Source organism: Polypterus senegalus, chromosome 13 (genome assembly GCF_016835505.1).
Source record: "Polypterus senegalus isolate Bchr_013 chromosome 13, ASM1683550v1, whole genome shotgun sequence".
NCBI classification, from domain to species: domain Eukaryota; kingdom Metazoa; phylum Chordata; class Cladistia; order Polypteriformes; family Polypteridae; genus Polypterus; species Polypterus senegalus.
The window spans coordinates 26,411,727-26,439,517 of NC_053166.1; the positions used below are offsets into that span (position 1 = coordinate 26,411,727).

General features: G+C 40.4%; 1 protein-coding gene across 1 annotated transcript in view; it reads left to right on the top strand.

The window, feature by feature from the left end:
• Nucleotides 1–27,791, top strand: part of dele1 (DAP3 binding cell death enhancer 1) — a 34,192-nt gene that overhangs the window by 851 nt on the left and 5,550 nt on the right. Inside the window, exons 2-11 of the mRNA XM_039774260.1 lie at nucleotides 7,815–7,938; nucleotides 8,249–8,357; nucleotides 11,372–11,501; nucleotides 17,423–17,602; nucleotides 17,938–18,011; nucleotides 18,097–18,190; nucleotides 18,300–18,442; nucleotides 18,574–18,732; nucleotides 20,997–21,089; nucleotides 24,707–24,866. Coding sequence (XP_039630194.1) covers nucleotides 7,815–7,938; nucleotides 8,249–8,357; nucleotides 11,372–11,501; nucleotides 17,423–17,602; nucleotides 17,938–18,011; nucleotides 18,097–18,190; nucleotides 18,300–18,442; nucleotides 18,574–18,732; nucleotides 20,997–21,089; nucleotides 24,707–24,866 — 1,266 coding nt within the window. The remainder of the gene's footprint in view (nucleotides 1–7,814; nucleotides 7,939–8,248; nucleotides 8,358–11,371; nucleotides 11,502–17,422; nucleotides 17,603–17,937; nucleotides 18,012–18,096; nucleotides 18,191–18,299; nucleotides 18,443–18,573; nucleotides 18,733–20,996; nucleotides 21,090–24,706; nucleotides 24,867–27,791) is intronic.

The following is a 27,791-nucleotide window of genomic DNA, read 5'->3' on the forward strand; positions in this document are numbered from 1 at the left end:
CAGTGTTTCAAATTGTTTGGATTTGTTAAACAATGTAAAGTACACATCATGGATCCATGCAGTGCTTGAAGTGGATTGGTACTCCTCGACCAAGAGTACCAGTACATTATCATGTTGTGCAAGTGTGTCCCCGCGCTACTTTCACAGGGGAACTGCTCATCAGTCAAATGTTAGTGTATCACCATAAACAGAGCAGCTCCAGTAATTTGGTTCCACTTAAAGAACTGAACCCACAGCATTAAATGGGAGTACAGTATGTGGAAAAAGAATCCTGAGAATCAAGCACATGCCTGTGTATTTGTGCGGCAGTGACAGTAAGCAATGCATCCTTATAAAAAAAAAAATAGAGACCATTCAGTCCTTCATACTCTTAAGCTCACAACATCCTATCCAGAAACATCTTAAAGGTTTGTTTCCATTAAGAAGTGCCTCCTGTTTAGTCCTATTTCCACCCCCATAATTTCCACTGGTGTCATCAAGTATGTGATTCACTGTTAAGTCAGAAGAATTCTGCTGGATCTGCTTTATGAATACCTTTAAGGATTTTAAAGACCATTATGGCTCTGCACAGTCCTATCTACTTGAGACTAAACAGGTTTAATTCTCTTGAGTCTGTTGGAGTAGGACATGATATGTCTGTATGTCCTGGGATACACCTGGTTTCTCTCATCTGCATAGCTTCACATGCTGCTATGTCTTTTTTTTGTAGTGTGGTGACCAGGGGCCTCATGTATAAACGGTGCGTACGCACAGAAATGTTGCGTAAGAACTTTTCCACGTTCAAATCGCGATGTATAAAACCTACACTTGGCGTAAAGCCACGCACTTTTCCACGGTATCTCATACCTTGCCGTACACAAGTTCTCCGCTTGGTTTTGCAGACTGGCGGCACCCAGCGTCAAAGCAGTGCTACTGTTCCTGTGTGGTTACACCGTATTTTCCTGACGCGGCTTTATAAATACAGTACACTGAAACTAACCGCATATTGTTTATTAGTGTAACGCATCTGATTGTAATTACCTGGTTACAATATAATGGTCCAGGGAACAGCCATAGCATTCCAAATACCATAACTGCTTTAGTGTTGTTACTCTCACTACTTCTTCTTCTTCTTCTTCTTTCAGCTCCTCCCGTTAGGAGTTGCCACAGCGGATCATCTTTTTCCATATTACTCTCACAACACCACTCGGAGTATTTATATCACTGTATCTGAGTGGGAATCACAGCAGCAGCTGATCGGAAAGAGAATTATCAGTATATAGTTTCATGGACACGCTGTCTCAGCCACTGCAAAACGTTTCAAAGCCTTTCTTGTATGGACCTCGCGGTTCAGAAACAGTTTCATCCCAAGAACTATAAACGCACTCAATCAATTGCTCCTTGTAGAACTGTTTGTACTTATAAGTACAATCACCCCACTGTAAACTTGCACTACAGTTATAATATTACACAACCTGAGCCACTTTATAAAGCGCGTAAAAATGACAATATCATTTTTAAGGTGAAATGCAGCAAAATATGTTTATTAAAATTATACAGATAAAACTTTAACTTCATTTAAATAATCCATATTCTTCACTGGGAGTGTCGTTAAGGATAGAATAATTAAACATGTACTACGAAAATGTTTCAATGCTCCTTAAACGTTTTGAAGATTCGGTGCTCTAAGCTTACAGATGGCTTAATTTCTATTACAGAGCTGATTGTGTGGCGATCGGTTACTTAGGGAAAGAAAAGCAAGGACTGCAGTGACGGCTACGCCAATATATACTGAATATAAAACAGAAAGAGAAAATAACAACACAGCTAAAAACGCAGCGACAAATTTCGGCAAAAGTTAAATGCTTGTGTCATGAGCACGAGGCTGCTATGCAGTGTCTGCAACGGACGTGGCCATCCACCGTGCATAAGCTACCTTACTGACATTGGCGGGCGAAGGAGCCACCGATTCTTCCTCTGCCCAGTGCCACCACAATCCTAGAGCCGCCCCTGATTGTACTGCTGCAATAAATTATTTCATCGAAGTGAAACACAAGTTTAATAACGTGCTTTAACTCCTATCATCATGAAAATGATATCACGTATACATCTCAGTATTTTAGTTATTCAGAGAGCTGTAATATCACAAATGTAATGGACTCTGTGTCCAGTTGGAGGAAGAGAGCCGGTTTAAGAAGCAAGTAGTGATTCACACACATAGATCACATACGAGTAGAAGATCAAATACAAAACAAAGCATTTAACGTGCTACTTTAATTACGATGTGATTTGAGAAACTGGTTAATTAAACGATTTTAAGATGAAGTTTATGATGTTCTACTTTAATGACAAAATAAACTACGTGATTAAAGTGGAAATGTTGAGATTGAAGTTGACATTTCGTGCTTTTTCCCCACTGTGTGCCTTTTTTCTCTGTACCCTAATAAGCTTTCATATGACACTCAGACAGTGGGCTTACAACTCGGCTTTTCACGGCGACTTTGATATGTGACTTCTTTTTTATTTCCGGCATTGTGCGATTTGTGAATGTGAGCTTTCAAGTTTCTCCAACACGCTATGTCACTCGATCAACTTCCTTTTGTTGATTATATCACGGTTTATTTGAACAAATAGTATGTTTTTCCTTTGCCTCCACTTGGTATTCGCTGAAATTCTTATATTTTCCCCGTGCTTTTCCCATTGTCTTTTCACAGAAGGCTGCGCTTAAGGGCGATTTATATTGATTTGCATATTCAAAGAGGCGTAATTCTGGGAGGAGTTGGGCGTTACATAATGCGCGCGTGCCGGCGTTACTTTTCACGCTGATCGGGTTTATGTAGCGGAAGAACGTGGAAGTTGGAGTACGCACAGATTCCTGCATCTGGATTTTTCTGTGCGTAAGCACATTTCAGCTTTTGTGCTTACACCATGTTATAGTGCGAGTTCTACGCTCGGCGTTATACATGAGGCCCCAGAACTGCACACAGTACTTCAGATTAGGTCTCACTAGTGCATTATTCAGTCTGAGCGTAACATCTCTTAGGATATATCGTAATAATTATTGAATATAAATCAACAGTTTATTTGTCTTTTTAAGTGCTGCTGCGCATTGCTTAAATGATAAAGCATATTGTGTCAATGTAGACCCCTAAACCCATTTCAGGGGTTGCCTCCTGTAGGACGGTGTGTCCCATCATGTATTTATAACTGAAGCCCCTTTTGTCCAGATGTAGCCCTTTGCACTTTTTTTTTTTTTTTTTTTTACTTTAAACTGCATTTTCCAGGTGTTTACCCAGTTCTGAAGCATGTCCAGGTCTTTTGCTTCCTGCTTTTTAGTGTCATTTGCAAATTTAACAAGTGTACTAAACACACCAGAGTCAATGTCAGTAGTATAAATGACAGAAAAAGTAACAATCCAAGACAGTCACCTGAGGTATTCCATTAATGACTCCATCCTAATCTTACCTGTATTCTTTGTCTCCTGTCAGTTACAGTGGTGTGAAAAACTATTTGCCCCCTTCAGGATTTCTTATTCTTTTGCATGTTTGTCACACAGAATGTTTCTGATCATCAAACACATTTAACCATTAGTCAAATATAACACAAGTAAACACAAAATGCAGTTTTAAATGATGGTTTTATTATTTAGGGAGAAAAAAAATCCAAACCTACATGGCCCTGTGTGAAAAAGTAATTGCCCTTTGAACCTAATAACTGGTTGGGCCACCCTTAGCAGCAATAACTGCAATCAAGCGTTTGCGATAACTTGCAATGAGTCTTTTACAGCGCTCTGGAGGAATTTTGGCCCACTCGTCTTTGCAGAATTGTTGTAATTCAGCTTTATTTGAGGGTTTTCTAGCATGAACCACCTTTTTAAGGTCAGGCCATAGCATCTCAATTGGATTCAGGTCAGGACTTTGACTAGGCCACTCCAAAGTCTTCATTTTGTTTTTCTTCAGCCATTCAGAGGTGGATTTGCTGGTGTGTTTTGGGTCATTGTCCTGTTGCAGCACCCAAGATCGCTTCAGCTTGAGTTGACGAACAGATGGCCGGACATTCTCCTTCAGGATTTTTTGGTAGACAGTAGAATTCATGGTTCCATCTATCACAGCAAGCCTTCCAGGTCCTGAAGCAGCAAAACAACCCCAGACCATCACACTACCACCGCCATATTTTACTGTTGATATGATGTATATGTTTTTCTGAAATGCTGTGTTCCTTTTACGCCAGATGTAACGGGACATTTTCCTTCCAAAAAGTTCAACTTTTGTCTCATCGGTCCACAAGGTATTTTCCCAAAAGTCTTGGCAATCATTGAGATGTTTCTTAGCAAAATTGAGACGAGCCCTAATGTTCTTTTGCTTAACAGTGGTTTGCGCCTTGGAAATCTGCCATGCAGGCCGTTTTGCCCAGTCTCTTTCTTATGGTGGAGTCGTGAACACTGACCTTAATTGAGGCAAGTGAGGCCTGCAGTTCTTTAGACGTTGTCCTGGGGTCTTTTGTGACCTCTCGGATGAGTCGTCTCTGAGCTCTTGGGGTAATTTTGGTCGGTCGGCCACTCCTGGGAAGGTTCACCACTGTTCCATGTTTTTGCCATTTGTGGATAATGGCTCTCACTGTGGTTCACTGGAGTCCCAAAGCTTTAGAAATGGCTTTATAACCTTTACCAGACTGATAGATCTCAATGACTTCTGTTCTCATTTGTTCCTGAATTTCTTTGGATCTTGGCATGATGTCTAGCTTGAGAGGTGCTTTTGGTCTACTTCTCGGTGTCAGGCAGCTCCTATTGAAGTGATTTCTTGATTGAAACAGGTGTGGCAGTAATCAGGCCTGGGGGGGCTACGGAAATTGAACTCAGGTGTGATACACCACAGTTAGGTGATTTTTGAACAAGGGGGCAATTACTTTTTCACACAGGGCCATGTAGGTTTGGATTTTTTTTTCTCCCTAAATAATAAAACCATCATTTAAAAACTGCATTTTGTGTTTACTTGTGTTATATTTGACTAATGGTTAAATGTGTTTGATGATCAGAAACATTTTGTGTGACAAACATGCAAAAGAATAAGAAATCAGGAAGGGGGCAAATAGTTTTTCACACCACTGTATCTAACTTGAGATCCAGTATTTTATTTTTGGTGCCTGCAGCTTCTAGTTTTAGGATTGATCATTGGAGTGTGGCTGTGTCGAAGGATTTTTTGAAGTCTTAAGTAAATGATAGATAGATGCTTTATTAATCCCAAGGGGAAATTCACATTATCCAGCAGCAGTATACTGATACAAAAAAACAATATTCAATTAAAGAGTAATAAAAATGCATGTAAAAACAGACAGTAACTTTGAATAATGTTAGCATTTACCCCCCGGGTGGAATTGAAGAGTCGCATAGTGTGGGGGAGGAACGATCTCCTCAGTCTGTCGCTGAAGCTGCTCCTCTGCCTGGAGACGATCCTGTTCAGTGGATGCAGTGGATTATTCAGGATTGACAGGAGTTTGCTTAGTGCCCGTCGCTCTGCCACAGATGTTAAACTGTCCAGCTTCTTGCCTACAATAGAGCCTGCCTTTCTAACAAGTTTGTCCAGGCGTGAGGTGTCTTTCATCTTTATGCTGCCTCCCCAGCACACCACAGCATAGAAGAGGGCACTCGACACAACTGTCTGGTAGAACATCAGCAGCATCTTATTGCAGATGTTGAAGGACGCCAACCTTCTAAGGAAGTATAGTCGGCTCTGACCTTTCTTACACAGAGCATCAGTATTGACAGTCCAGTCCAATTTGTCATCCAGCTGAACTCCCTGGTATTTATTAGGTCTGCACCCTCTGCACACACTCACCTCTGATGATTACGGGGTCCATGAGGGGCCTGGTCCTCCTAAAATCCACCACCAGTTCCTTGGTCTTGCTGGTGTTCAGGTGTAAGTGGTTTGAGTCGCACCATTTAACAAAGTCTTTGATTAGGTTCCTATACTCCTCCTCCAGCCCACTCGTTATGCAGCCCACAATAGCAGTGTCGTCAGCAAACTTTTGCACGTGGCAGGACTCCGAGTCATATTGGAAGTCTGATGTATGTTGGTTGAACAGGACCGGAGAAAGTACAGTCACCCTGCGGTCAGTCTAATGATGTCATATGCTTTGTTTTTGTCAATATTCCAGTTGCCTGTTCAAAAAAAAAAAAAACAAACTAAAAGATTGGTTTGACAGGATTTTCCTCTGACAAACCAATGCTGGATATTACTTGGTATGCTATTATTATCATATACAGTGGTGTGAAAAACTATTTGCCCCCTTCCTGATTTCTTATTCTTTTGCATGTTTGTCACACAAAATGTTTCTGATCATCAAACACATTTAACCATTAGTCAAATATAACACAAGTAAACACAAAATGCAGTTTTAAATGATGGTTTTATTATTTAGGGAGAAAAAATCCAAACCTACATGGCCCTGTGTGAAAAAGTAATTGCCCCCTTGTTAAAAATAACCTAACTGTGTGGTGTATCACACCTGAGTTCAATTTCCGTAGCCACCCCCAGGCCTGATTACTGCCACACCTGTTTCAATCAAGAAATCACTTAAATAGGAGCTGCCTGACACAGAGAAGTAGACCAAAAGCACCTCAAAAGCTAGACATCATGCCAAGATCCAAAGAAATTCAGGAACAAATGAGAACAGAAGTAATTGAGATCTATCAGTCTGGTAAACACTGACCTTAATTGAGGCAAGTGAGGCCTGCAGTTCTTTAGACGTTGTCCTGGGGTCTTTTGTGACCTCTCGGATGAGTCGTCTCTGGGCTCTTGGGGTAATTTTGGTCGGCCGGCCACTCCTGGGAAGGTTCACCACTGTTCCATGTTTTTACCACTTGTGGATAATGGCTCTCACTGTGGTTCGCTGGAGTCCCAAAGCTTTAGAAATGGCTTTATAACCTTTACCAGACTGATAGATCTCAATTACTTCTGTTCTCATTTGTTCCTGAATTTCTTTGGATCTTGGCATGATGTCTGGCTTTTGAGGTGCTTTTGGTCTACTTCTCTGTGTCAGGCAGCTCCTATTTAAGTGATTTCTTGATTGAAACAAGTGTGGCGGTAATCAGGCCTGGGGGTGGCTACGGAAATTGAACTCGGGTGTGATACACCACAGTTAGGTTATTTTTTAACAAGGGGGCAATTACTTTTTCACACAGGGCCATGTAGGTTTGTATTTTTTTTCCCCCTAAATAATAAAAACCATCATTTAAAAACTGCATTTTGTGTTTACTTGTTTTATATTTGACTAATGGTTAAATTTGTTTAATGATCAGAAACATTTTGTGTGACAAACATGCAAAAGAATAAGAAATCAGGAAGGGGGCAAATAGTTTTTCACACCACTGTAGGCACTTTTCTAATACGTACCTTACTGTAGTTTCTATAATTGTGCATGGTACAGAATAAAGAGTTGCTCATCTGCAGTTACCACCAGGGTCTATTTTGTTTCCTTTCTTTAAGACTGGAGTCACATTTGCAACTTCCCAGTCTTCCGGTACTACTACTTTCTCAAGTGACTGCTCAAATATGTCTAATAAGAGTGTATACAAGTAAATAGCATCTTTTCATTTCTTTCGATACAACGGGTAAACTCCCATCAGGTCCAGGGATTTATTAGTCTTCAACATATTGGGGGTCTGTAGCACATCTGACTCGTCTATTTTAAAATCTGTGAGCTCCAAGTTTGTCTGCACTTCTGCATGAGGCATTCTGTTTGTTTCTTCCTTTAAAAATACTTGGGTCAAATATTTATTCAATTCATTTACCATCCCTTAAAATAAGAATACTGATTACAATTTGTATCATTTTCAGTCTCCACTGCATTAAATCGGTCTCAAGGAGTAAATTCCCTTCGCATTACACAAGGGCACCATGTTGAGGATGACTTGCTGAGCCCTTCAGCCTTGCTGTCTGTGGGGCTGAAGCCGGAGGACAGGTCTGCTTTTTTACTTCATAATTTTATAGTGTTTTATTACAAATGCTACACCTTGTTTTGTCTAATTTATGTGAAGAAGCTGAGACAAGTACAATGAATGGCAAGTACAATTGTATTATAGATTATCCAGTACATTGTGCTTTTTTTTAAGTAATGTCAGTCATTTTAGTAAATTGTGGAAAAATGCATATTGCAGGAGTCTTTTTTTTTTCTCCTCTCACATGCCTTAAAATTTATGAAATGTTTAATGTTTTAAAACACTCTGTGCTTGTGGTGGTGTCATTTAATAATATATTTTTTTTCCAATCAGTTCATCGGGCTCGGGAAAAGAAAAACATAAGGAAAGAAAGCAGGAGAGGACATTCCAGTATTTTTCTGCACAGTCCCCACATTGTTCTGCACTGGATGCTGTTGGCTTGGTAAATTAACTTTAGCCTTGATTGCAGTGTGACATATATTGTGATTTCTAATTGCCTGTTTAGCCATTTAACATTTGTAAAGTCATTATTTAAAATTATTCAAGTCAAGTTGGGGAGCATGTACTGGTACAGCTCGTTGCTGCACCCACCACACAACGAAACAGCTCAGGATCTCGGTTGGCAATCCCCCCAGGCAGTCCAGTCCCACCCTCCGGAAATGAACCTCTATCTGCCGCAGTCAGGTGTTACGTGGGCGCCACCTTGGCCTGGTCCAACCACTCAGGTCCCCAACAATGAGGATCCTATGAGCCGGACCCCCCTCAAGGAGACGTGCCACATAGCTGTAGTGCCATAACTGACGCTCCCTCACAATGAGTAACACAAAGTCAAACCAACAGTACCCAAGGATTTTCCGGAGAGACACATTACCAAAGGAGTCCAGTCTTCGTCTCAGATCACTGGATAGTGTCCATGTCTCACAACCATATAGCAAGACAGGGCGCTCCAGGACTCAGGGCTTGGACCTTCATCCTTTTGCATTGATATTGGGAGCTCCACACACCCCCTTTCTTGCAACCTCATGACCCCCATGCTCTCCCAATCCATCTACTGACTTCATAGGAAGAGTCACCAGAGACATGAATGTCACAGCTGAGGTAAGTAAACCTCTCAACAAGGTCAACACACTCTCCGCAGACAGAGACACTGATTGCTGTGCCCAAGAGGTCATTAAAGGTCATTAATAAAGTATTAAAGGAAATACATTTTAATTTCTTAGTGATTTTTTTTTTTAAGTGTAAAAAATATACAGGATACATTTGATCAAATTTGGACTTAGTCTGTCATACACCTTCAGACTTCAGCAATCCAAAGGTGTTGCCGTGAAACTCGTAAGGGACAGCTAGTGGCAGTAACACCCTGTAGCATCCATCGAAAACTTACAATGAGAAGTTTTTGACCTCTCAGGTTTAAAAGATCAAAATCACACATATTAAATATAGCCTTTCTTCAACGATGTAAAAACTTACAGTCTACAATAGTTTGCCTTTTCTAATATGCTGTGACTGCCCAGGATTTTGCTCAGAATGCTGCCCTCTTCTCAGCCGCTCACCCTCCTTGAGAGAGCAAAGACAAGGTTTGAACTTGGTGGGGCCTTTGGAATACAGAACAACCCTTTCAGGAAGTGACGCTAACGGAGGACTGTCCCCGGCATATGGCAAATTGGGTGCTCTGTCTGTGAGGGTGCTTCTGGTGTAGAGGCAGGCAACACTCCATCAGCTTTGCTGCACTTGCTCCCCTGTTTAACTTGCCCTTTCCATGAGTGAGTTTGTGTCATGGCACCATTTGTCAGGGCACCGGGTGACATGCCCCTCTCGCCAATTCTTCATCACTAAAACGACAGCAGAAGACCTTAAACTTTTGGGGCCTTTGGATTATACAGCAACAGTCCTAGACAGTGGAGCCAATGAAGAACTCCAACAGCCAATCTGGTTTATAACTGTGAGGTTGCCTGCTGCATAGCAGTAGTAGGCGCTTGTTTTCTGCCCATTCCTCTTACCATTAAATGTTACAACACTTCCAACCTTTTCCTTTTGGGCTCAAGTTTTAAGATACATTTTTGATTTTGCTTATTATCAAATTCCAGGTTTGCTGCACGTGGGCTTAGTCATGTAATAATTATAGGAAGTACAAGGCACTTTTTCTGTAGTAGCTTTGTAGCTTAGTAAGGCATTAACCTTTTGTGTGCAGCATATACATTTCAAGTTGTTCTGATCAAGTTCATGTTAACTTGCAGTGGAAACCCAGACGTTGATGGCAGGATTGGCACTCCGGCCACTGTGAAAAGCCTCACACTGTTCCAGTGTGGTGCTGAGGTGTCACCCGACTGCACTTGGGTGCTAATTTAGGATCCTGAGGTGGTCTGTCATGTGGTGTGTGCGGCAACACACTGTATCTGTGTATGCCTCCGACCCCCTCTCTCTTCTCCAAAGACAGGCTTGAAACGCTTATACGGATGTGCGAAATATAAAGCACTAACCAAAAATTGAAAAACCTGCCTCATTTACATAATTAAAAAAGTCAAAGAAAAATTCTGTCAGTGTCATATTTGATCTTGACTTCTCCTGATGGAGGAATTTTTAGTAAAATTTAAAACATAATACAAGTCAAGCACACATACGATATTGGCTTGGTCGTGTTGGAGAAGAGGAAAACAAAAGCCTTGTTAACAAGATAATCCTGTCACCAGCGTTACTGCAGAAAATAAGCTGTCGTATCAAATGATAGTCTATTGTGTGATGCCTGTTCTGTTCACCTCCTGTATGTCCTACAGCATGATGCACCATAGGACATACAGTACAGGTGTCTTTAATGATGGTCTGGCTTTATAGTGGCCTCAAGTTGATCCAAAACATCTAAACCACTCTGATATAATTAAGCTTCTCAGGAGCAGCTTGCTATTGTTAACTTTAGAAGAACAATTTACATTCATATTTTCAAACTCTAGGATGATTGAAGATCATTTATTTTACTACAGGATATAGGACATTTGGGAGGAGTGGTGGTTCTGAGGCTAAGGATCTGTGCTGGTATCCAGAAGGTTGCCGGTTCAAATCCCTGTCACTGCCAAAAGAGATCCTACTCTGCTGGGCCCTTGAGCAAGGCCCTTAACCTGCAATTGTTCCAGGGGCGCTGTACAATGGCTGACCCTGCGCTCTCACCCCAAGGGGTATGCGAAAACTAACAAATTCCTAATACAAGAAATTGTATAAGGCTAAATAAAAAACAAAAAAAAAATGATGCAAGTGTTTTGAATATGGGAAAGGCACTAAAAAAATAAAATATTATTAAGGTGTACTCTTCATTTAAGGTGTCTTGAACAGTATAATAATCATGGCATAATTATTTAAAAAAACAGACTGACTATGCTTTATATTCCATCATTCTCTCACAAGGAAGTCATTTAGAAACACTAAGAGCAAATATAATCCCAGTTTTCTCTGTTTATATTCCAGAGTGCTGCAGCCGCTCTTTTTCTGCACTTAGTTAGAAGAATTCACTTCCAGTTCTCCAGTGCCAAAGAAAAAACTGAGCCCAGCGTATTGTTTTCTTCCAAATGTGGATACACAATCTTCGCAAGAATCTGTAAGTGTACATTGCATTAACGTTTTGTCATTAGAAAGATGAATTGGAGATAGATCTCCAATAGACAGACAAATCTTTATTGTGATTGTCACTTTTAGAAAAGAACAACAAAATTGAAGGTGCTGTCGACTCAGTGTGAGACATAAGAGTTAAAAAAACAAGAAAAGGAATAGTAATACAAGTACATTACAAATATATACAAATTACACTTGTCATATACAGTGCATCCGGAAAGTATTCACAGCGCATCGCTTTTTCCACATTTTGTTATGTTACAGCCTTATTCCAAAATGGATTAAATTCATTTTTTTCCTCAGAATTCTACATACAACACCCCATAATGACAGCGTGAAAAATGTTTACTTGAGGTTTTTGCAAATTTATTAAAAATAAAAAAATTGAGAAAGCACATGTACATAAGTATTCACAGCCTTTGCCATGAAGCTCAAAATTGAGCTCAGGTGCATCCTGTTTCCTCTGATCATCCTTGAGATGTTTCTGCAGCTTCATTGGAGTCCACCTGTGGTAAATTCAGTTGATGTGACATGATTTGAAAAGGCACACACCTGTCTATAGAAGGTCCTACAGTTGACAGTTCATGTCAGAGCACAAACCAAGCATGAAGTCAAAGGAATTGTCTGTAGACCTCTGAGACAGGATTGTCTCGAGGCACAAATCTGGAGAAGGGTACAGAAAAATGTCTGCTGCTTTGAAGGTCCCAGTGAGCACAGTGGCCTTCATCATCCGTAAGTGGAAGAAGTTCGAAACCACCAGGACTCTTCCTAGAGCTGGCCGGCTATCTAAACTGAGCAATCTGGGGAGAAGGGCCTTCGTCAGGGAGGTGACCAAGAACCCGATGGTCACTCAGTTAGAGCTCCAGAGGTCCTCTGTGGAGAGAGGAGAACCTTCCAGAAGGACAACCATCTCTGCAGCAATCCACCAATCAGGCCTGTATGGTAGAGTGGCCAGACGGAAGCCACTCCTTAGTAAAAGGCACATGGCAGCCTACCTGGAGTTTGCCAAAAGGCACCTGAAGGACTCTCAGACCATAAGAAACAAAATTCTCTGGTCTGATGAGACAAAGATTGAACTCTTTGGTGTGAATGCCAGGTGTCACGTTTGGAGGAAACCAGGCACTGCTCATCACCAGGCCAATACCATCCCTACAGTGAAGCATGGTGGTGGCAGCATCATGCTGTGGGGATGTTTTTCAGTGGCAGGAACTGGGAGACTAATCAGGATAAAGGGAAAGATGACTGCAGCAATGTACAGAGACATCCTGGATGAAAACCTGCTCCAGAGCGCTCTTAACCTCAGACTGGGGCGATGGTTCATCTTTCAGCAGGACAACGACCCTAAGCACACAGCCAAGATATCAAAGGAGTGGCTTCAGGACAACTCTGTGAATGTCCTTGAGTGGCCCAGCCAGAGCCCAGACTTGAATCCGATTGAACATCTCTGGAGAGATCTTAAAATGGCTGTGCACCGACGCTTCCCATCCAACCTGATGGAGCTTGAGAGGTGCTGCAAAGAGGAATGGGCAAAACTGGCCAAGGATAGGTGTGCCAAGCTTGTGGCATCATATTCAAAAAGACTTGAGGCTGTAATTGCTGCCAAAGGTGCATCAACAAAGTATTGAGCAAAGGCTGTGAATACTTATGTACATGGGATTTCTCCGTTTTTTTTTATTTTTAATAAATTTGCAAAAACCTCAAGTAAATGTTTTTCATGTTGTCATTATGGGGTGTTGTGTGTAAAATTCTGAGGAAAAAAATGAATTTAATCAATTTTAGAATAAAGCTGTAACATAACAAAATGTGGAAAAAGTGATGCGCTGTGAATACTTTCCGGATGCACTGTATACAAATTGCACTGGTTGACTTAAGGTCTATATTGCACATTTAGAGAATGACATGGAGCAGTTTTGCTAGAGTTCAGGGCCATGATTGCTTTTGGATAAAAGCTGTTTTTAAGGTGGTTTGTCCTGGTTTTCATTGCTCTGTATCTCTTGCCTGATGGCAAAAGCTGGAAGAGGCAATGACCGGGATGTGACGAGTCCTGTGAAATGTCTTATTGACTTTTTGTGGCATGGGGAGGTGTAGATTTGTTCCAGAGTGCGGAGGGCACAGCCACTTGTTCTCTCCGCTGCCCTGACAACCCTGTGGAGCGCTTTCCTTTCTGAGGAAGTGCAGCTGCCGTACCACACACACAGTCCGTACGTGAGCACACGCTTGATGGAACAGTGTTAAAAGACAAGGAGCAGATTTTTGGGGAGATGGTTCTTTCTGAGGATTCTCAGAAAATACAGTCTCTGTTGCGCCTTCTTCAGTAGCTCATTGGTGTTGGCGCTCCAGGTCAGGTCTTCCTCCAGCTTAACGCCCAGAAACCTGAACACCGGGACCCTCTCCACACAGGCCCATGGTGAGTGGCTGGATGTCAGTTTTGTTTTTTCTAAAGTCAATAACAAGTAGTAAAGTATGATATGGAAGAAAAATAGTGAGCAGGAAGATATCTTTTAATCTCGGTTTGCACAGTTTAGGTCTGAAGAGGTTTAGTGACTTTTTCTGTGCCAGTATGCCTTTGCAGTTCCTAACCACAATGCATTGGGTATCTAGACTTTGTTGTACAAGACTTTCACTTCATGAAGTTCATTAGGAACCACTTTTGTGGTTAATGAGACCTCTTTTATGACATTGACAGCTGGACCATTTATTACCAAGACACTGCAGTATAGGTCTATGCATGTATGATAAATAATCTCCTATAAAAATCCATTTAAAAATATATTAGAAAGTGACGGTTTTATTATCAGTAGTAAATCACTCAGAATTGTAAAGAAACTGTTAATTGCTAAATTTTTACAAGCAACTCAGCTAAAATTCTCCGTTTGAATGAGAGACCTAGAAGCATAGAACCTCCCAAAGTGAACACGTGTCGTAAATAGGACACATTTCTTTGCACTGTCCATTTAATGTACTTATTTGGTCGACACCTTTATCCAAAGTGACTTACAGCTTTTGAGATACAACTGGTTCCAAATGGAGCACAGGCAGGTGAAGTGACTTGCTCAGGGTCACACAGTGTCAGTGGCAGGATTTGATCCCACAACCTCAGGGATTGAAGTCCAAAACCTAAACCACTGCATCACACTGCCTGTCCACACTTGTTGCAAACAACACGTTTGGTAGCTGAAGACTGTTTGTGCTCCGTGGGCAGCAGAATATCCATGTAGTGCTGTCCTGACAGTCGTGATCAGACGCCTTGTGATGATGAAACGCTTCCAGGGCGGCTGTTCTCATCAGTACCGGAGCCTACAGGTTCCACATCATCCAATTTATTGTCACTATCTCCATCACTTCCATTATCATCAAAATATTCATATTACCACAAATCTAGTTGTTTCAAAATATCAGCAGATTTATACCTAGATAACTACAGACTGTCTGTTTATAACACTATTTTCCAAAAGCTGTTGCTTGTAAAAAAAAAAATCGGGAGTGGTCTCCCCTCGACTTTCTCGTGTCCTGAGATATGGGGATGGATTATTATTATCCGCAAGACAATGATTATACAGGGTGGACCAGATCTAATTATGCAGCTCTTAATGCAATGCAGGAAAACAATACAATTTCGGGTGATTGGCGCTACCAGTCCGGTCAAACATTTCGTTGATTTGGGAGATCATCTTCCTATACTCTGTAGGCAGTCCAAATTCCTCCAACATCCTGCATTGCATGTTGTTATAGCGTAATGAAAATTGCATAATTAGATTTAGATCTGGACTACCCTATATTTTTATATTATGTACATTAAAGAACCATCAACTCAAATTAATAATATATTAAACAATTATTATAAAAGTAAAGTTGAATAAATCAGACTCTGCAGCTGCATGAATTAAAGATAAAGTACCATTTCCAGTTAACAGAAATATAGGTATGCAAAATTTGGTTGACCTAAGTGAAAGCGTGCTCAAGTTATCGTGTTTACAGACACATAGACATGATTCCAAAAATGGTATTTTCTGACTCAGGGTGGTCTAAAAGGTTGAGATTAATCAAAACCTCAAAATGCAATTTTTGGCAGATTCCAATACCTTCCCAATAAGTCGGGGAGGTCTAAAACGTTGAGATTTGTCAAATTTCACATCGAATCTTTGGACGATTACAATACTTGCCATATACAGTACTTCATATAGGAGAAAGTAAAAAAGATAACAATAATAATAAGTCAATGTCTATCCACTAGATGGCAGCACTATAGTAGATAACTGAGATATGGCCTCTTGTGGCTGTATATTGAGATATGAGTTAAGAGAGACAGGACTTAACTCCTACCACTGTTGACATTTTGTCACCTATTCCTATTGTCCTTTCTCTTTGTCAGACATTTTTATCAAGATGCTCAGCCTATTAACTTTTAAAGTTTGTTTTAAAAAAATAACGAAGAACACATCGTGAAGTTTATCAAGCATCATCAGACAAAACCCAGTTCCCACTCAATCTAATATATACAGTCATGCCTTTTAAAATATCTTTGTATTTTATGATTAATTTATGAAAATCCAATAAAAGATAATCTTGTTTTTGGACATCATCTATTACCTAGCTTACTATCAACGGCAGCAGTGAATTATTTTAAACTTCAACCCTTCCAGGTACAAACTTGGAATATTTTATTTAATAGGTTCAATCTATTGTAAGAATAAGTTAGTTAAATAATATATGCTGTGTAAAAGTACAAAAATCCAAATGTATTATTTTGTTTTTAGCAGACACCTTTATTCAAGGTGACATTAGAAACAAATCATTATACATAACACATAGAGTGCGGCATAAAAATCATGTACTGCAGCTTCCCCAGGTTTCTTCACAGTAATAATAATAATAACACATTTTATTTATATAGCGCCTTTCCCATGCTCAAGGCACTTACAGAATATAAGAACGGCAGGGTATACAGTATATAACATTGTACAAATCAAATAAATAAATAAAGAAGATTAAGACTGTAAATTCAGAGAAAGCCTAACAGACAACATAACTGATGATCTAACACACACACACACATACAGGTTACACGAGCATCTTGACAGAGAGAGACGGGTAATGAAGTCAAGTAGAGCTAAAAGCCTTCCTGAACAGATGAGTTTTGAGTTGTTTTTTTTTTTTTTTAAAGAATTCATGGAGTCCGCTGATCTCATTAATTTTGGTAGGTCATTCCAGAGTCTGGGCACTCGCTATACAGCTGAAGGCCCTGCTGTCACCCATGGAGTGTAGATTAGTGTGGGGCACAACAAGATTGCCAGAATCAGAGGACCTTAGAGTGGCACATAGTGATGGAGAAGGTCACTGTAGTTTGGAGCAAGGTTATTTAAGGCTTTGTAGGTTATTAGTAGGATTTTATATTAAATATATAAATATAAATATTTATATATTTTATATTTATACATAAACCTATAAAAATAAAAATATACTTATCTAAAGCAGGGAATTTTACTATCCATAGTTTCCATTGTTTTGTGCAGTACACCACAAACTGATAATCATTGTATTACTTACAGTAAATTTTATGGTAAAATCAAAGGATTGTTTAGCTAAAAGGTTTTTTTTTTTTTTCATTTTAACAATCTCTGTTGGCAGTGTGAAGAACAGTTAAAGCATCTGGCTAATACAGATGAAAAAGAAAAGAGTAATGTTGACTTTCAGGAGATCGGGTCTGCTCGTTCATTTAAGCTGAACATTTATTCTCCTGAAGGTTGTTCAATGTACTAGGAAGAATTCCAGTACTGCGTGCGTTTGATCTGAACATAGACTTGTGTATGCTAGGGCCAGGTGGGATATTGGTTTAGTTACTTCTGTATGACTGCCTGACATTTTAACAATGAAATGACTTTTAAAGTGTAATTATGTTTGTCATAGTGACAGGTCAGAAAGTTCTACCTCACGCAAGAAAAGCAAATTGCCTTCAAGGTCTGGAAAATCAAGCCTCCAATTCTGACAGAACACATCACGATGAAGACAACCACACGTCAACGCACAACAATACCACCACCACCACCACGCAGGCTACAGTTTTACTCGACGACTTGTCAGGTGCAGGTGAGAAAGTATACATATTCAAGTCCAACTTGGAGTAAAATCAAAACATGTGCTTACCTTTGATTTGAATCTGATGTAGATTATTTGAAAGAGTGCTAACAAACAGCTTGGCCGAGTAAATATAGTAAATAGCTGGACTGTAAACCACAAAATGAAATGTTTAGTCCCAGTCCCTTACAGTATCCCTTATCTAACCTGCCAGTAGCCAAACTGTGAAGTAATTGAAACAGCAGCATAGTTGTAATTTGTTAATCACTTTTAAAAACATAAGTAGACGTAAACTTAAATATTGTGTCTTCTTGACTTGCATGTTCTGTTCATCAAATCTTTAATAGATTCTGTGTTAAGCGTCGAGTCGGTGGAAACTGAAACTTGTAATGCCGTGGGGGATCAAGCAGAACAAATAAAGGTACTGTAGGAATCTACCACAGTTGTATGCTGTATGTTGACACTGAATAATAAACACAACTCATCAGACATTTTTACTTTTCCAGGGGGCTCCGGCACCAGATGAAAAGCTGAGTGAAGCAATAAGCAATTTGCAACAAACCACAGAAGCAAGTATTCCTGTTATCTTAAACATTATAGGTAAAGGTGTTTTTTAGTCACTTGTAATTTTCCCCAGATTGTCAGCCCAGCAGATTCAGTTGGTAATTTTATGGTGTAAAATCTTTTCCTGTTTACACAATTTTCACAGGCCTAAAAAGTGCAAATGCAGGAGACTACCAGGCTGCATTCTCCTGTTTCCGCATGGCTGCCAGCCAGGGTTATAGCAAAGCACAATTCAATGTTGGCGTGTGTTATGAAAAAGGAAAAGGAGCACAAAAGAACATTGAAAAGGTGGGTTGATATCCAGTTGAAAATTCTGTTTATGGTGAATTAAAATAAGCATTTTGAAGTATTACGTGTTTTTCAGGAAGGAATGTACATTTGTTCTTAAATTATTTCTGGAATTTTTTTTTTTTTTTCAGGCTGCTTTATATTTTAAACAGGCTGCTGTTTCTGGACACATCCAAGCACAGTACAGATATGCAAAATATATTTTAAATAGCAAACATTCAGTGCAGGCTGAGGACGTCCAAGAAGCCATTAGCCTGCTGAAGCAAGCAGCGGAATCGGGTCTTAAAGAGGTAAGATTAAGGACTCGCGCGTTGTCATTATCAGGTCATATAGCACGTCTCAAATCTAACCCACACAGAAAGTGATCAGTTACAATATAAAGTTAGAGATTAATTGTACATAATCATCCATCCATCCATTATCCAACCCTCTGTATCCCAACTACAGGGTCACGGGGGTCTGCTGGAGCCAATCCCAGCCAACACAGGGTACAAGGCAGGAAACAAACCCCAGGCAGGGCGCCAGCCCACCACAGGGCGCACACACACACCCACACACCAAGCACACACTAGGAACAATTTAGGATTGCCAGTGCACCTAACCTGCATGTCTTTGGACTGTGGGAGGAAACCCACGCAGACACAGGGAGGACATGAAAACTCCACGCAGGGAAAAGTGAACCCGGGTCTCCTAACTGAGAGGCAGCAGCGCCACACACCACGCCACCGTGCCGCCCTGTACATAATCAAACACCACCTTCTTTGAAAAATATATTTTTACAAACTAAGTTTGTGTGAATGAAAAAGCTGGGAATAATCTTGGAAGTGCCTAATTCATGTGGCATTAATATGAAAATGTTTGGATTTTTGTTTTTGTAATAAAAATTTAAAAAGATGGTATTTATTTTCAATTGCTAGAACAGAAAATGTCAATGAATATGTGTAGTTTATACACTTAGTTAGATGAGTCCGGCAGTTTATAATGATCATATAATTCTTAATAAATCCTTCAAGCCTATACAATCCCCCCAAGCCCATTAAATACCCCCCTACCTCCACAAATAAAATTCATACCCTGTTATGTGTACAGTACACAGTGGTCTTTATAGGTAACTGAGCATATTCCTTTTATTGTTTTTTTTTATGCATATTAACATTTTTGAACTTAAAGTGTTCTCACAACATTCAGTCGTACAGCTTAAGACCTCATTATTTGTAAGTGAGATTTGTAAAAGTATTACATGGGAAAAAGAGTTTTTGGTCTTAATTTTAGCTTCAAAAGTAGCATTCTTTAAAAAATGAAATTAGTGTTATATATTTAATTCAAAATAAATATTTAAGTTAATTTTGCACACAGTTTTTAAAGTTTTTATCCGGTATCTGAACCTACAGATTCGAGTTACAGGGTCAGAAGAGTACATTTCCTCCTGACTTCTGGCTATACTGGGCTCTGAAGAGAGTTTAGTCTATTGCAGAGCACAACTACATTTATTAAGTTTACTAGCTGAAATACCCGCAATTGCCTGGAAGGAAAATAAAGTTTTTTCTTTTAATTGTTTGAGAAAAATATAATTAAAAAAACACAGCTTGACAGATTAATTTTTGTTTTGTAGTGTAGTAATAAGTTTTTACATGCAGAATTTTTGACGACGAAAAAAAGTCGGTTAAATCAATGTGTGTATGTATGTATGTATGTAAGGACGTGATGCTGGAACATACATACATACAAACAGCTGGAGCGAATTTCATGAAACTTGGTACACATGTTCCTCATTGGTCAACCAAAAATACTATAGGGTGAAATCAGCCGTAACCCACCCCCTTCTGGATAGGGAGGGGGATGATCATGCGGTCTTGTATGAATGTTATCATCCAGTTGACACTCGGAATGACCACCGGAGGTGACTGCCAGCATTCTTGATGTTTGAGCGCCACTGCGCGCCTGTTGCATCTGAAATTAAATAGAGTTTGCCGGTTCTGAGCGTCAACTGGATGATCACATACGTACAAGACTGCAAGAAAAATACATTAGCGAGTCTTGATTGTTTGTTCATTTAATTTCATTTTTAAAGTTATGGGGTTTTTTTATTATATTTTTCTCAAACAAAAAAAAGCACATTATTTTCCTCTCAGGCAATTGCGGGTATTTCAGCTAGTATTCTTATACTGGGGACTGTATTGCTGTGTCTGGGGCTCTCTGGCGCCCCCTTCTAGTTACTAAGCATCAACTGGATGATAATATACATACAAGACCGGAAGATTGTTACAGTCTGCTTTATATATAAGATTAAGCCTTCTGAGCAGAAATACATTGGTCAAAATATGACTGGTAAAATAGACATGATGTCTTAATCGTCACGTTCCATTCGGTCAGGAAATGAGTAATAGAGAACTATGGGATACCCTCTTTGGTTGCAACACATGTTTCTTAGAGGAGGGGTGCTGTTCTTTAGACAAGGAAAGAAGGAAAGTGCCTCCGAGAGGGTAAAAAGTCAGATGGGTCAGTAAATTGAATATTAAGAGCAACTGAAACTCTGTTTACTTCTAATGCACAGGCCCAGGCTTATTTGGGAGTACTGTATGCTCAAGAGCCTCATGTAGACGAAAGAAAAGCTGCTGGATATCTGATGCTGGCTGCACAGAAAGGGGTACGTTTACATTTTTTTTTGTTTGAAATGAAAATTATCAAAAATATATTGGAGTTGATTATCTTTGAACAGAAATGTTTAAGAGATGATGAGGAAAACGGTATTTTTACATTTCCAGTACTTAAAAATACTACAAAAGTTGTCCATGTAAAATGCAGGGATCTGTAGTTTAATAAATGCTGTGTTAAGGGGAGCCTTACTGATGGGCTTTGAAAAGGCAAGTCGTATTGAAAATTGTACAAACAAATAGAAAAGGAAAGAGACTGGAATTATCTTATAGAAATTAAAGGCACAAGCTGTAAGTAACCTTTTGATAATATACTTGCATTTAAATCTCTTGAATACATCTGCATTTTTATTTTTTTAAATTGGCCTTTTATGATACGATCATTAAAGAGCTGTGTAGAAAATTGTGCAGCCTATGATGTCAGTGTCAACTTTATTTGTATAGGACATTTAAAACAACATTGAAATGCTGTGGCCGAAGTGCTTTACAATAATAGAATTAAAGAAAAACCTACAATTCACATGAATAACATAAACTGAAATAAAATATGAACATCCATCCATCCATCCATCCATTTTCTAACCCGCTGAATCCGAATACAGGGTCACGGGGGTCTGCCGGAGCCAATCCCAGCCAACACAGGGCACAAGGCAGGAACCAATCCTGGGCAGGGTGCCAACCCACCGCAGGACACACACAAACACACTCGCACACCAAGCACACACTAGGGTCAATTTAGAATCGCCAATCCACTTAACCTGCACGTCTTTGGATTGTGGGAGGAAACCGGAGTGCCCGGAGGAAACCCACGCAGACACGGGGAGAACATGCAAACTCCACGTAGGAAGGACCCGGGAAGCGCACCCGGGTCTCCTAACTGCGAGGCAGCAGCGCTACCACTGCGCCACCCAAAATATGAACATGAATAAAATAAATAATAAATAGAAGTAATGTTACATAATCACAGTGAGGAAACCATCAGTATTACTGAAGGTCACGGAAAGCAAATAAATAGAAATGAGTCTTTAATCTCGTTTTGAACAGTTCAATTGTAGACGACTACTTTATGTGATGAGGTAAAGAGTTCCACAGGTGAGAAGCAGCAGCTGCAAACGCTGTGCCCCCCTTAGTTTGACACTTGGTGCGAGGGACTACAAGAGACAACTGACCAGAAGATCTAAGCACACTGGATGGCTGGTGTAAAACACACAATTCAGATAAATAGGCAGGTGCGAGCCCATGTAAAGATTTAAAAACTAGCAACAAGATTTTAAAATCAATTCAAAAACTGACAGGCAGCCAGTGTAGAGACGCTAATATTGGAGAAACTGAGTCTTTCTTGCCCCAACCAGAAAGCGAGCGGCAGCATTCTGGACCAACTGTAACCAGCGTATCAGGGATTTGCTAAACCCAGAATACAGCGAGTTGCAGTAATCAAGGCGAGAAAAGATAAAAGCATGAGTAGCTTTCTCAAGATCCCTAGAAGATAAAAAAAAAAGGCTTGATATTACCTAATAGATGAAGCTGGAAAAAGCAACTCTTGACTACAGAATTTACTTGTTTCTCAAAAGAGAGGTTACTGTCAAACAGAACACCAAGATTATGGACTTGAGGTTTGTAAAAGACAGAGAAAGAGCCGAGAAGTCCAAGACCAATTTGGGCTTTAGCTGGTGGACCCACTATAAGCACCTCCATTTTATTTTGATTCAGTTCAAGAAAATTATTAGCCATCCAGAATTTTAGATCAGAAAGACAGTTGTGCAGTTGATTTATTGCAGAGTTACAGATGGGAATATAAACCTGAGTATCATCAGCATAGCAGTGAAAAGAAATGTTAAATTTCCTAGAAATAGCTCCAATAGGGTGAAGGTATATAGAGAATAAGATAGGACCCAAAATGGATCCCTGAGGAACACCACATTTAAGAGGAGCAGTAGACGAAAAAGAGGAATTTAAAGTCACTGAAAAGTGTCTACCAGTTAGACATGACCTGAACCAGTTAAGAGCAGCCCCTTTAAACCCAACAAGATGTTCAAGCCCCAACAGCAATATTTCGTGGTCAATAGTGTCAAAGGCAGCGGACAGGTCAAGGAGAACAAGGACTGCAGCTCCACCTGAGTCAGTAATAATAGAGATGTCATTGAATACTTTAAGTCGCAACTGCCTTTCCACAGCCAACCTCACCTTTACACACAGTCATTTGTGGACTGAAACCAGTAATAAGTAAATAATAATCTCAAGTATACCAATAGCATGTTATTATAATAACACATTCATTTGCTTGCCTCGCTGAAAAGGCAGCTTATATTGTGCAGGCTAACAGCAACAAGGATGTAGTGGAGAGCTTTCACATGCCAGCTCTCATGGCCACTCATGAACCTTGAGAGCATGCTACTTTTAAAACATTTTTAAAAAAAAATGTACAAAGCCATAGGTTTGTGCACTGTGTTTAGGGGCCGTGTACACTGGGAGTATATAATTCACAAGTACCTTGAGTGTTTCTCTAAGGGTGGGAGTACACAGTGCAAGTTTAGCCTAACATCTGAGCTCCTAAGTGTTTTTTCAGTTCAGCAATATATACTGAGAAGGTTGTTGATGGTTGGTTGTTGGTAATCCCAGGTACGAGAGATGGTCTGACATAATCTGTGTGGTTTAATGGCTGCACTTCAGAAAAATTCAGGCATTGTTGTCTAGCGTTTATCTGGTTTGCGAATCCATTTCAGTTCTGGCTCTATGAGAAGGAGGACAGTAAGGTCAACCTGTGGTGAGAGAACTATCCACTCTTATATTTCTTCTTCTTCCTCCGGCTGCTCCTGTTAGGGGTTGCCATAGTGGATCATCTTCTTCCATATCTGTCCTCGTCATCTTGTTCTGTTACATCCATCTCCTGCATGTCCTCTCTCACCACATCCATAAACCTTCTCTTAGGCCTTCCTCTATTCCTCTTGTCTGGCAGCTCTATCGTTAACATCCTTCTCCCAATATACCCATCATCACTCCTCTGCACATGTCCAAACCAACGCAATCTCGCCTCTTCTGACTTTGTCTCCCAGTCGTCCAACTTGAGCTGACCCTCTAATGTCCTCATTTCTAATCCTGTCCATCCTCGTTACACCCAGTGCAAATCTTAGCATCTTTAACTCTGCCACCTCCAACTCTGTCTCCTGCTTTCTGGTCAGTGCCACCGTCTCCAGCCCATATAACATAGCTGGTCTCACTATCGTCCTGTAGACCTTCCCTTTCACTCTTTCTGATACCCGTCTGTCACAAATCACTTCTGACACTCTTCTCCACCCATTCCACCCTGCCTGTTTTAAAAGCAGGCATATTGGAGAACATTACCCAGCAGCTACAAATTCCTAAATGCATTATACATTTGTATTTTTGGGTTCTCTAAAATTCAAGAAAAACTGCTATCTCTTATTCTGAATCCATTCTTCAGAGCAGTTTGTGGATATCAGTGCAGAAGTAATCTAGGGAGAACAATGTGAATTGTCATCTTTTGACATCTTGTGTTATGGTACCAAGTTAATTTACAGGACATTTTGGAAATGTAAATATGGTTCTGTGCATTATTTGTTGTTCTGATGAGGTTTTTGTGCATTTTCAGGACTCACAAAGCCTTCTAAATTTGGGCCAGTGTTACGAGAAGGGCTTTGGAGTGAAGAAATGTAATGCAACTGCCATTGAACTGTACCAGCAGGCTGCAGAGGCCGGGAATCCTCATGCTGTGCGAATACTAAAAGACATCTATCAAAAAATAAAAGAAGGTGAGACTTCTTTTCTTTTCTTGTGTGAGGCACTCCTGAATTGTGAAGCACTATATGCATTGATAAAGTCAAGAGAGATATGTTCAGAATTCCTCAGAGCTATTCCAAATATATTTGGCAACATGACGTGTGGGTGTTTTTAAATTAGTTAGCTGAACAAATGCACATAACACTTGTAATATGGTTTTTAGTTTGAAATATCCATGTTTGAGATATTGATGTACATCCTGCAAGTATACATTAAATGATGGGGCAAAGAAGAGAAAGCAACCACAGCTTACCATTGTGCTCTTTTTGGTACACTGTCCAAACATTTCCAGTGAAGGATTATTAACTCTGTGGTTTGAACAGAAAGTGTTATACCAGGTGCAAACACCACCCTTGACATTTAATTCTCACGAAGTTTGGTTTTTCCTTTGTCTTGCTGTAGTCTTTCTAAGTTTATGGAGTCAGTTAAATGGTACCTCATGGTTTCTGATATTACTTTGGACTTGAACTCGTTAGGAGCAAAGTACTTTCAAAGTGATTGTCCACCTCTGGTGCCTTTCCCTCACAAATATCCTCACTGCAGATATTTTTTTAACCCAACAAAAGCTGCTCACTGCTGATTTCTTTCTAAATGAAGCATACAATTTTAAACATTTTCTGGGAAAAAAAGTAATTTTTGAAAGGCAGAATTAGTAGCTGCAGACATTTTTTCCATCACTTACTTATGTTATGTACTTCATGGTCCTCAGGAATCAGCAGTGGAGTGTTTCCATCAGGGACAGACACAGTTAACACAACTGGAACTTCAAAAGCGTTTTCTCTCCATATACAACAATCAAGTCAGCAGAAAATACAAAACCATCATGTAGGGCTGTGGCAGGAGCTGTTAGGCAGGCCGTTAAAGAGTGTCCTGTGCAGCTTTAAAGAGCGAGTGCCGTGGAGGCAGTTGCATTCCTTCAGGATAGTGCAGAATTTTTGCCATCCTGCTAAAAAAGGGGTCGCCAACTCCAGTCCTGGAGGACCACCGTGGCTGCAGGTTTTCCTTCTAACCTTTTTTCTTAATGAGTGACCTGTTTTTGCTTCTAATTAAAATCTTTTGAATAATCTTAATTGACTTGCTCTTAAAGACTCAGACTCTTAATTGTTTCTTTTTTCTTAATTATCAGACAAACAATAATGAAATACAAAATGAGCCAAAACAGCTGGTGTCCATCATACAATATCTGAAATGTAAAGAAACATGAAGGTCTCAGGAATGTCAATCTGCTCAGGTCCCCTAAACATTTTAACAGAGCTCTTAGAAAAGAGAAAATCAACAATTTGGGAAATGTCTGCTATTGCACAATGAGAGCAGCAACAAGCCATGGAATTAAAGAATGGGTTTAACTAACGACAAGAATCCGCTCCTCATTACGCAGCTGGTTGGAGTCTGAGGCCCTGACTTAGTTGGTCTTCTGTTGGCTCCCTCACCTCACATTTCATTTCTGTTTGGGTGCCATTTAAGGAAAGTAATGAAGCAATTCAGGGGGAACAAATCTTAAAAAACAAGTCCATTAAAACTAATTCACAAGACGTTAATTAGCAGCACAAGCAGGGCACTCATTAAAAAAAGGGTTAGAATGAAAACCTGCAGCCATGGTAGACCACCCTTGGTGAACCCTGTGCTAAAACACTAAAATTCTTTATGGCCAAATTAGGCATGTGTGACGATGTGGGTTCAGGCTCCACACTCCCTTTGATATTGGAAGCACATGAACCCAACACCGTCGATAATGTTGCCGAGTGAGCTAGTCAATGGAGGCAAATAAACAATTGAGCAAGGGGTGGTATACAAAAGTGCAATAGTGCTTTTATTAAAAGCAGTCAACAAAACAAAAACAGTGTTCAAATAAATAGTGCAGTTCTTCAAATTCATTAAATAAATAATCCATAAAAAGAACACGTGGAGGTTAAAACCATTGGAAAAAACAATCCTTTAAAAACGAGAGGTTAAAATCTTCTTTTAGGAAGCAGTCTTAAAACACTAACACAATCCGGTGCCTATTTTCTGTATGCGTCTCACCTGCTTATCCCGTACGGGCTTAGCAGCAGGCAAGACGCTCTCTGCAGCTGCCCTCCTACATCACACGCTCGAGACTGGAGACCTCCCGATCCCTGGCTTCGGTCTGGCACTCATCCCAGTCCCGAGACTTGATTACCCTCAATGGCCAGGTCGCCCACGTTGGGGATTCCATCACCAAGTCTCCCGACTTCCGCTGCCTTTTCCATGGCCTCTCTGCGGCCCGTCGCTTTCACCTTGTCACTCCCGCTACCGGATCGCTCAGCGGGAGTGACATCTACACAAACACCTGGGTGTCGGCCTAACACCCAGCTTCCTCGCAGCTGCCCACGAGCGCTCGATCGCGCGCTCACCACACGCTCCGCGTGTCCGTCTCTCTCCTGCACCGCTTGCTTCCACGCTCCCTGTAACCTCCGTCCTCTCCTTTCCTTTCTCTCCGATCGATTCTCTCTCTTCCCGAACGTTTCTTTTCTTCCCTCTAAAACCGACTCGCGCTTCTTTTTAAAATGACGAGGGCCACAGCAGCTGCAGCATTAGCCGCGGGACAATCATGAATGTGGGCAGTTCCTCACCTGTGCACTAGGTGAGAAACGCCCACACCCTACGGATCGTCCCACGGCCCACTATGGCCCAACGTCCCCTCACTAAGCCGCGAGCACATTGATTATTTATTTAAAAATGGCCTTTACTCAACGAGCTGTGGACCCATAACACCACAGCGTGTCCCCTTCTTTCCACTTTTTCTTGTTATTACAAGCAGCCCATTCCCATTCTAACCACAGGTTAGTAGCTGTGCTGTGCTGCACATAAAAACTTGAGTGACCCCCAAACCCTGAATTGCTGCGTTTGTATGTGGGGAGTCCATCCGATTTTTGTCA